Genomic DNA, 10,462 nt, shown 5'->3' with positions numbered 1-10,462 from the left:
AATCCCTATACACATTGAGAAGAGCGCGGTATAGAGGAGAGTCAATCCCTATATACAGAGAGAAGAGCGCAGTATAGAGGAGACTCCATCCCTTTATACAGAGAGAAGAGCACGGTATAGAGGAAACTCCATCCCTATATACAGAAAGAAGAGCGCGGTATAGAGGAGACTCCATCACTTTATACAGAGAGAAGAGCGCGGTATAGGAGACTCCATCCCTATATACAGAGAACAGAGTGTGGTATACAGGTGACTCCATCCCTATATACAGAGAGAAGAGCCCAGTGTAAAGGAGACTCCACCCTTATTACAGAAAGAAGAGGGCGGTGTGGAGGAGACTCCATCCCTTTATACAGGGAGAGAAGAGCGCGGTATAGAAGAGGCTTCATCCCTATATACAGAGAGAAGAGCGAGGTATAGAGGAGACTCTATCCCTATATACAGAAAGAAGAGCGCAGTATAGAGGATGCTCCATCCCTTTATACAGAAAGAAGAGCGCAGTTTATAGGAGACTCCATCCCTATATACAGAGAGAAAAGCGCGGTATAGAGGAGACTCCATCCCTTTATACAGAGAGAAGAGCGCGGTATAGAGGAGACTCCATCCCTATATACAGAAAGAAGATCGCTTTATAGAGGATACTCCATCCCTATATACAGAAAGAAGAGCCCATTGTAAAGGAGATTTCATCCCTATATACAGAGAGAAGAGCGCAGTATAGAGGATACTCCATCCCTTTATACAGAAAGAAGAGCGCAGTATAGAGGATGCTCCATCCCTTTATACAGAAAGAAGAGCGCCGTATAGAGGAGACTCCATCACTATATACAGAGAGAAGAGTGCGGTTTCCCACAGAAACATTAATACTGAGCAATGATACCAACCACTGACATTTTACTCAAATTACAAGCTTGACTTTGCAGAACTCTCTTCTCAGATCAAGTGATTCTCTGCAATCAAGCTAAACATTTGGCAGGATGAAAAGATTCACCTTACATTTCTCAGGTGTTTGGGTTCTGAGGGGGTCCAGACTGCAGATAATGGAACTGAACAGCTTTGGCCCTTAATAAAAAATCAATGTGTGTCTAAGCTCAGTGTAAATGTGGAATAGTCCAGGCTGAGGGACTTTCTATGTTAAATGGAGATGTTCAACAGGTGCAGCCTGAGGTGTTCAACAGGTGCAGCCTGAGGTGTCCAACAGGTGCAGCTAGAGGTGTTCGGCAGGTACAGCTTTAGGGTGAACTCACGCTGAAAGAGTGAATGTCATTGGCTGCTCTAAGGAATTACGTAAATGAGTAATGGAATCAGGAAAATGATGAGAGTCCTGGAAACTAGGTGACCCCTCTAGTGATGGTGACCCCACAATTCTATCTATATAGGGGAATCAGGACCTCTTTCTTGCTGGTGACCTCACTAGTGATAGTTTATAGCACTGTATACAGGGCAGAGTATATATAGAGAAGTATATGGGGTGCATGATATAGGAGGCACATGATAAAAGTATGGGGTATATAGCACTGTACACTGGGCAGAGTATATAGATAAGGGTATATGGGGTATATGGTATAGGATGCACAGAATAAAAGTATGAGGTATATAGCACTGTATACAGGGCAGAGTACATAAAGAAGGGTATATGGTATAGGATGCACATGATAAAAGTATAGTGTATATAGCACTGTATACAGGGCAGAGTATATGTAGATATGTATATGGGGTGCATGATATAGGAGGCACATGAAAAAGTATGGGGTATATAGCACTGTACACTGGGCAGAGTATATAGATAAGGGTATATGGGGTGCATGGTATAAGATGCATAAGATAAAAGTATGGGGTATATAGCACTGTATACAGGGCAGAGTATATATAGAGATGTAAATGGGGTGCATGATATTGGAGGCACATGAAAAAAGTATGGTGTATATAGCACTGTACACTGGGCAGAGTATATAGATAAGGGTATATAGGGTGCATTGTATAAGATGCATATGATAAAAGTATAGTGTATATAGCACTGTATACAGGGCAGAGTATATGAAGAGATGTATATGGGGTACATGATATAGGAGGCACATGAAAAAAGTTTGGGGTATATAGCACTGTACACTGGGCAGAGTATATAGATAAGGGTATATGGGGTGCATGGTATAAGATGCATATGATAAAAGTATGGGGTATATAGCACTGTATACAGGGCAGAGCGTATATAGAGGTGTATATGGGGTGTATGCTATAGGATGCACAGGATAAAAGTATGGGGTATATAGCACCGTACACTAGGCAGAGTATATAGATAAGGGTATATGGGGTGCATGGTATAAGATGCATATGATAAAAGTATGGGGTATTTAGCACTGTATACAGGAAACAGTATATATAGAGATGTTTATGGGGTGCATGGTATAGAAAGCACAGGATGAAGGCATGAGGTATATAGCACTGTATACAGGGAGCAGGGTGGAGCAGAATTTATAATAATATATTTTGTTATTGTTAATGATTTTTTATCAGCAGCTTGATAGTGTTTTTTGTGCAGCATAAATTTCCTTTATTTCCTGTTTCAGTTTTGGAATTCTCCTTCAGAGAGTTCTTCCTTGGAATGATCTATTTCTTTTATGGGGGATGTGTTGTTAATTCAGCTGTTTTTTCATGAGGTCTCAGAAAATGATCCGAAAACATCTGTGGAATAGCAAATCATAGTTAAGGGTGGAGAATGAGCAGAAGCAATGTGATTGTCCTGCTTTGGTGGGCAGATGGCTGCCATGCTCCCAGGACTTATCATGCAGTACAGAACTGTGATCTCTGGGGTGACACCACCAGCTTAGAGAATTGTGGCCACTTCTACAGCACAAACATGAAAAATTCATGAGGTGTCGCCTGTTTTGCCTTAAACAGCACATTTTTCTGGCTGCCTCTCTAGCAGGCTGCAAATAGTAGCTGAACCTCATGAGGATTAATTAACAGGAATCTCCGACTGAGAAGTGACATTGCAGGGAGGAAGCTTCTCCCAGGGGCCTCATTCACATTCCTTCCATGTTCTCCATAGCGGGGACATTCATGTGCTGGAAATGCCAGGTTCACCCATAATAAATTCCATCAGAACCTTCTCATTATCATCTTCAACAATATTATCATCTTCAAGATGGACTGTCATAGAAAGAATTATTATTACCTAATCTCTGCCTAATAATAAATTCTGCAAAATACGACCCGAACAAACACTGACTATTTGTTGTTACTCTAAATATCACATAGGAGACCCAGGCTGACCACATGCAGACGTTCTGATCATTCTATTTTTTATAAAATGTCCTCATTATAAAGCCGATAACAACATTGGACCATCTGCTACCTTCACAGTTTGGTCCCCAGTAGGCCACACTTAACAATGTCCTAGTCTATAGCCCTATACAACCCCCCTGGTCACATAATACCCCAGAGCCTGGCTCTTCATACCCCTGCCTGGTCACCTATTACCCCAGAGCTCGGCTCTTCATACCCCTGCCTGGTCACCTAATACCCCAAAGTCTGGCTCTTCATACCCCTGCCTGGGCACATAGTACCCCAGAGCCTGGCTTTCCATACTCCTGCCTGGTCACATAATACCCTAGAGCCTGGCTCTCCATACCCCTGCCTGGTCACCCAATACCCCAGAGTCTGGCTCTTCATAGCCCTGCCTGGTCATACATTACCCCAAAGCCTTTTTTTTCATACCTCTGCCTGGTCATATAATACCCTAGGTCTTGACTCTTCAAACCCCTGCTTGGTCACATAATACCCCAGAGCCTGGCTCTTCATACCCCTGCCTGGTCACATATTACCCCAGGGTCTGGCTCTTTATACCCCTGCCTGGTCACATAATACCCCAGAGCCTGGCTCTTCATACCCCGCCTGGTCACATAATACCCCAGAGCCTGGCTCTTCATACCCCTGCCTGGTCACATATTACCCAAAAGCCTGGCTCTTCATACCCCTGCCTGGTCACATAATACCACAGAGCCTGGAAAAGATGTTATTTTTTTTTATTCTGTTTTTAGGGAAAAAATTGAATTTTTTTCTTTTCTCTTTTAGAATTGATTTGTTCTGTGGCACCTACAGACTGAACAGCACATCATGAATACATTGCTCTCCTTTCTTCTTATCTTTTAGCCTCAGTCTACTCATTACACCAGACAACACATTGCCAGCTTTTCCTGAAAGCTTAATCACAGCCACTCCAAGCTAGGGAAAAAATTCTGAAATATTCTGCAGAAAGATTAGGAAATAATCCTATGAATATTCACCAAGGTTGCCGGAAGCTCCTTGAGAACATCACTCGGAATCTATAACAGACATTCATGGTATAGGCAGCATCAGTAGAAGAAATATAATTCAAGGACAGCTAGTAGTCGATGGTCACATTCACCTGTTCCTGTAATGTTTGTGTAATGTTGAGAACATTTCATAGTGTTTCCATGTAACATTTTAGCTCGAAGGAATGCCAGGAAAATATTTCAGTATTTAGTCACTGGTAGCACATCCAGATCTTATAGAATGTGATAAACCAAATGTTAAATGTCCAAGAACAAGATTGGAGAAGTGGGAGTTGTATAACCCCCCTGCTCTAGTTGAATAATCTCATCCTTGGTGTCAGGAAGTCTGTATAAATGTCATTCCTTTGTTCTACATGGCTGAGGGTGTAAATTGTTATAAAACTGCTGGGATAGAGAATAAAGGGGAAATATGTGGATGAAAGATTGTGACAAAGGCCTCCACTTCTGTTCAGGGCTGGGGTTTCTATCGTGACACAGAAAGCCTCTTTCGTAAGTCTTGCGAGACAATTGTCCCTTTAGTTATAAATGTGTATCTCAATGTGTTGTCTGTTCTATTGTGGTATAGAGAAACTGCCCTGTAGAATTTCCTGTTAAGCCATTTGTTTGTTGAGAATTGTTTTATCTCCCGAATGTACAGGTCATAAAACTCATATAACTGAAGAAATGGCCTGATCAAGCTACACAATATTTTCAACATTACAAGTCCATCTGGGTGTGACTACTACTAGGGATACCATGTCCCTGAATAAATGAGACCATCCATAACATAACTAATGTCTTCTCACCATCAACACTCCAGGGTTTTATCTCTAAGAAGCAGTCCTTGCAAACTGCTCCATTCATTATGTCCAGGTGGCACCTCAAAATCCTTTTCTCTTGTAGCTTACTTGACAGTTACAGTGAACTGAACATTCTTAACAGGTGGATATACTGTACAATGCCCAGGCTGTAATACAGCAGGCTCTATAATGACCTTTCTGGTGGTTGTTGTGTTGAAAGCTTAATGCCATAGGGTGCTGTGGGTCCTACCACTACCTCATAGGCTGTGTACTAACATGATTGTAGTGCTAGGGGCTATTTATGTTAAAAAACTTATTATAAATGTTATTACAACATCTCTCTCTTTTATTTATGTGGTGACAAGGTTCTCTTGGTGCATGTGACTGCTATGTAAGACTTAAGAATCTCATGCTAGATTTACATGTTGTAATAATATTAATGTAATTCTATCTGTCCACCCCTGACCTGTCTCCCTCAGTCCTGGATGTCATCCATCTCATCATATATTGTCTGACCGATTCCTGAAACTCAACCTGGATAAAACTGAACTCATCATCACCCCCCTTCAAATTCCAAATCCCCCCCTGACATATATCTAACTGTTACTAACACTGTTATTCGGCCCTCCCCTCAGGCATGTTGTCTTGGTGTAACCTTTGACTCTGCCCTCTCCTTCACCCCCCATATTCAGAACATTTCTAGGTTCTGTAACTTAACCTACGCAACATCTCCAAAATCGGGGGGGGGGGGGACTCTGCATATTGGAGTTTATTTATGGAAAGTCACTTTCAGTGATACTGGCAATAAGAAAAAAAACTTGAAGCCACTTAATGTGCTTGGTGAAAACACGTTCTTTGGGATAATGAAAATTAATAAATACAGAACAAATACTTGGAAAAAAATATTGCAATGTTCCCAGGAAGGGCAGAAAATCCCCATATGAGATTAGGAGGACCTAAATGCCATACCAATGATTGAAAACAATTCTGTGAAGAAATGTGAATAGAATGATGAAAGTCATCTGCCTCCCAGAAGGGTGAAGGGTCATCTCCGGTTGATTTATCCCAGTAAATGCCCCATCTGTCCAGAGATGCCAAAATTTCACCAGTTGTGTCCTGTAAATTGTGTGCTACTTCCAAACTCTCTGTGTTCTTATTCTACATTGTAAACTGAACTCAATGGATTGAGTGAGGATATCCCAGAGGATACCACAAATCTCCTTTATTATGTGAAGTAATTGAGCATCTGTAGCTGCTCATACTGGGAATATCTCTTCTTACTTGTGTTTGCTTTCAACACAGCTAATTGTTTACAGTAAATGGTGTCATGAAAAGAACATTTCAGATATGCAGGTGTCGGCTGCTGGTTTCTGCTTTGTAATATTATTAAAAAAATGATGATTTCAGCTGCGTGCTTACCGGAATGAAAGAATAGACGTGCTTTCAGTGACCATCACAATTTAAATAGAAGTTTATGCAGCTCAAGGGTCAAAGGACATTCACCCTCTGATGCTCAGGGAGCTAAGTACTAATTGAAAGAGAGCAAGGTTTCAATTTAAATTAAAATGTAATGTCACCAGAGATCAAAAGACTTTGTATTAAGCATTGCAAGGTTCTTTCAAAGCAGAACTTCCACCTAGAAATGAAATGAATGTTTTTGAAGAACCATTTATTGGAAGAAAAAGACAATTATATTCAAGGTGAATTTACATCAAAGCCGGGGCAGTGAATGCCACAACTAACACTGTGGAAATTAGAATATTTGAAGTTTCCCCATTTGTATCTATCCAAGAGGTATGATGGTGCTAGCTGGGGGTGGGTCCAGGACAGGATTAGAATAAGCTCCAGTGATTGCACCAGATGTGACAGATGTCTGATAACTGAAAACATCAACAGCTACTAAATCATGAAGACTGAATGGAGGAAATTGCTAAGATACCAATTCACAGAAATAGAAGGTGGAGGGATTAGGATGTGATCTGCAGTGATCAAGGAAGGACAGATGGCAAAGGAGGAAGATGTACAGGATGTTTTCTATCCCGTCTTTTCTTTGAATAGCCAGTAAAAAGACAGTCAGTAATATGGATACTCAGCAGCTAGTGTGGGAATTATTATTATTATTTTTAATAAACAGGATTTATATAGCGCCAACATATTACGCATCGCTGTACATTAAATAGGGGTTGCAAATGACAGACTAATACAGACAGTGATACAGGAGGAGGGGACCCTGCCCCGAAGAGCTTACAATCTAGTAGGTGGGGGAATTTACACACAATAGGATGAGAGATATGTAGTGGTGGGAAGTAGTATTGGTTTCAAAAGACAGAAGAAGATGGGTAGGCAAGTTTGAAAAAATGGGTTTTGAGCGCTCTTTTAAATAAGCAGAAAGTAGGAGCAAGCCGAATAGGACGAGGAAGACCATTCCAGAGAGTTGGGGCAGCTCTGGAGAAGTCTTGTATCCGTGCGTGTGATGAGGTTATGAGTGAGGAAGTCACTTGTAGGTCATTGGAGGAGCGAAGAGAGTGGCTGGGGGAGTACTTTTTTACCAGATCAGAAATGTAAGTGGGACAAGAACTGTGGAGGGATTTGAAGGCAAAGCACACACAGACCTCCCCACAGCCATTTAACACCATCTGTCTTCCACCTTTAATGCCATTTTAAAATCTCTGCCCTTGCAATTTGACATTTCACATCTTCAGCAATGTAATTTGACGTTTCAACACCTATGCAGACTTCCTGACACCAAGGATGGTATTATGCTAATGTCACACCTCCAAATCTTGGACAGTTAACATCTGCCATGTCACATGGGGATTGCATTAGGGTGCTTGTGCTGTGTGGATAGCAATGCTGGGTGATTTCCAACACAGCTAGAACTGAAGAAGTAGCTTGGATAGGCTGCACAATGTCTTCAACATTACAAGAATGAGTCCAGTGGAACTTGACTAACTAATGATAGATTTACAAAGTGAATTTCCACTTCATTTTTCAAGCTAAGTAATTTATTCCTTGCCAAGAGCTACATGAACAGCCTAAATTCTATAATAAATAAGAAAATATATATAAAACCAAACAAATCCAGTACTGAAACACAGAAGGAAGAATACAGACCCACCTGGAGTTAGTAAGATGACAGACAACGTAATGAGGGAGCAGACGATGAGAATGACCAGCAGCGCAATGGCGATTCCTTTCCAGTTCCTCTGAGGCGGACTGGAACCTCCCATCTCCTGTAGAGCACAGAAAACATGCACATGTAAGATACCTGCCCACATGTCTATATAGATAAATATTCACCTGTAACTGCCCCCCCCCCTCCCCCCGATAAACGATATAGCTGCCCCATCCAGAGGGGAGGATAGTCAGCAGCCCCTAATGGAGAGAGGATAGCTGGATACTGATTGGATGATTCAGAGGACTTCTACAGTAAGATCGAGGAAATACTCTGAAAACTTGTATATATTTATTTATTTCAAATACATGATAAGGACCTGTCCTAAACACAATTAATTAGGTGCTAAATAATTGGATCAGCAGAAATTGAATTGTTCTTTCTGTAGCTATTCACCCATATTCAGGGAGACCATCAATGTGAATTCTCTGCAGATTGTGAATCTCATTGTTATGTTTGTGTATTTGATTTGTCTTTTCTGTCCAGTCTTTCTATGTCCTAACTCCCAGGATTCCAGTCCAGCTGTTGGCTGCTTTCCCCACCTATATATATATTATATATGGCTCCAATCTGAACGGTAGCTGATGATTTGCAAAGTGTTTCTGGGCTTGAGAGCAGCAAAGGAATAAAATAACAGTTAATCAATAAATGGATCACCCTTATACCACCAGTCATTAATTTATAGCTGGTTATTCATGCATTTTAAACTGATCTGATCTCATATGAGACGTGACCTAAAATGTAATTACCCCCTGGCTTGCACCGCTTCACAACACTGCATGGTTTCCAGTGGAGGTGGAGGCTGCCCCGGTGCCAGCAGAGCCGCCTCAAGGAAATCAATGGTTAAAAAGAGCATTCCTTCATTACTAAGGCTGTGTAGTGGTAAGAGGTGTCAGATGAAAAAGGAGAGAATCCAGGTAAAGGAAGAAGGCCAAAGACAAGTTGACTTAGTATATAGACACCAGCTAAACAAACTATCCAACATCACACATTCTATACAACGATCTGACATCATTATATTCATGCTTACATACTCCAGGTGAATGGTAGTGAATGGGATATAAGTGACCTTTCTGTACACGTGTCTCGTAGTATATGGCATGATATGAATTGTATCCACATCCTATGGGTTATGGGAGTACCAGCTCCCTGTTGTGTGTAGAGTAAATCCCAATGTTAGAACAAGATGGCAGATCATTGGCTCTGTTTCATGAACTTTTGGTGCCCTCTGTGAACTCTCAACATGGAACATGAGGGGTCTGATGTATTTTTGGCACTGGTACATGTTCCCATGGACGTGCCTGGATCTAATATGCATTATGTCTAAAAAAACAGTTTCTTATTACCTTAATAAATTGAGCAGAATGGAAAAAAAACTCTGATTGAATGATGTCATCACATCCCTGTATAACAATACAACTGAGACTGTATGATGTCATCACAACACTTTACACCAATACACCTGAGACTGTATGATGTCATCAGATCCCTGTATAACAATACACCTGAGACTGTATGATGTCATCACATCCCTGTATAACAATACACCTGAGACTGTATGGTGTCATCAGATCCCTGTATAACAATACACCTGAGACTGTATGATGTCATCACATCCCTGTATACCAATACACCTAAGACTGTATGATGTCACCACATCCCTGTATATCAATACACCTGAGACTGTACGATGTCATCAGATCCCTGTAAACCAATATATTAAAGACTGTATGATGTCATCACAACACTTTACACCAATACACCTGAGACTGTAGGATGTCATCACATCCATGTGCACTGATGCCCATGAGACTGTATGCTGTCATCACATCCCTGAATACCAATACACCTAAGAGTGTATGATGTCACCAGATACCTTAATAGCAATACACCTGAGTTTGTATTATGTCACCACAACTCTGTACAGAAATACACTTGAGACTATATGATGTCACTACATCCCTGTAAACCAATACGCCTGAGACTGTATGATGTCATCAGATCCCTGTAAACCAATAAACCTGAGACTGAATGATGTCATCACAACACTTTACACCAATACACCTGAGAATGTAGGATGTCCTCACATGCCTGAATAGCAATACACCCGAGATTGTATTATGTCACCACAGCTCTGTACACCAATACACCTGAGACTATATGATGTCACTACATTCCTGGACACCAATACA

General features: G+C 41.2%; 1 protein-coding gene across 1 annotated transcript in view; it reads right to left on the bottom strand.

Moving 5' to 3' along the window:
* DPP10 (dipeptidyl peptidase like 10) overlaps positions 1-10,462 on the bottom strand; it is a 61,623-nt gene that overhangs the window by 35,619 nt on the left and 15,542 nt on the right. The window contains exon 2 of the mRNA XM_072417847.1: positions 8,214-8,328. Coding sequence (XP_072273948.1) covers positions 8,214-8,328 — 115 coding nt within the window. The remainder of the gene's footprint in view (positions 1-8,213; positions 8,329-10,462) is intronic.

Source organism: Pyxicephalus adspersus, chromosome 7 (assembly GCF_032062135.1).
Source record: "Pyxicephalus adspersus chromosome 7, UCB_Pads_2.0, whole genome shotgun sequence".
Lineage (NCBI taxonomy): Eukaryota > Metazoa > Chordata > Amphibia > Anura > Pyxicephalidae > Pyxicephalus > Pyxicephalus adspersus.
This window is presented reverse-complemented; position numbering and strand designations above follow the sequence as displayed.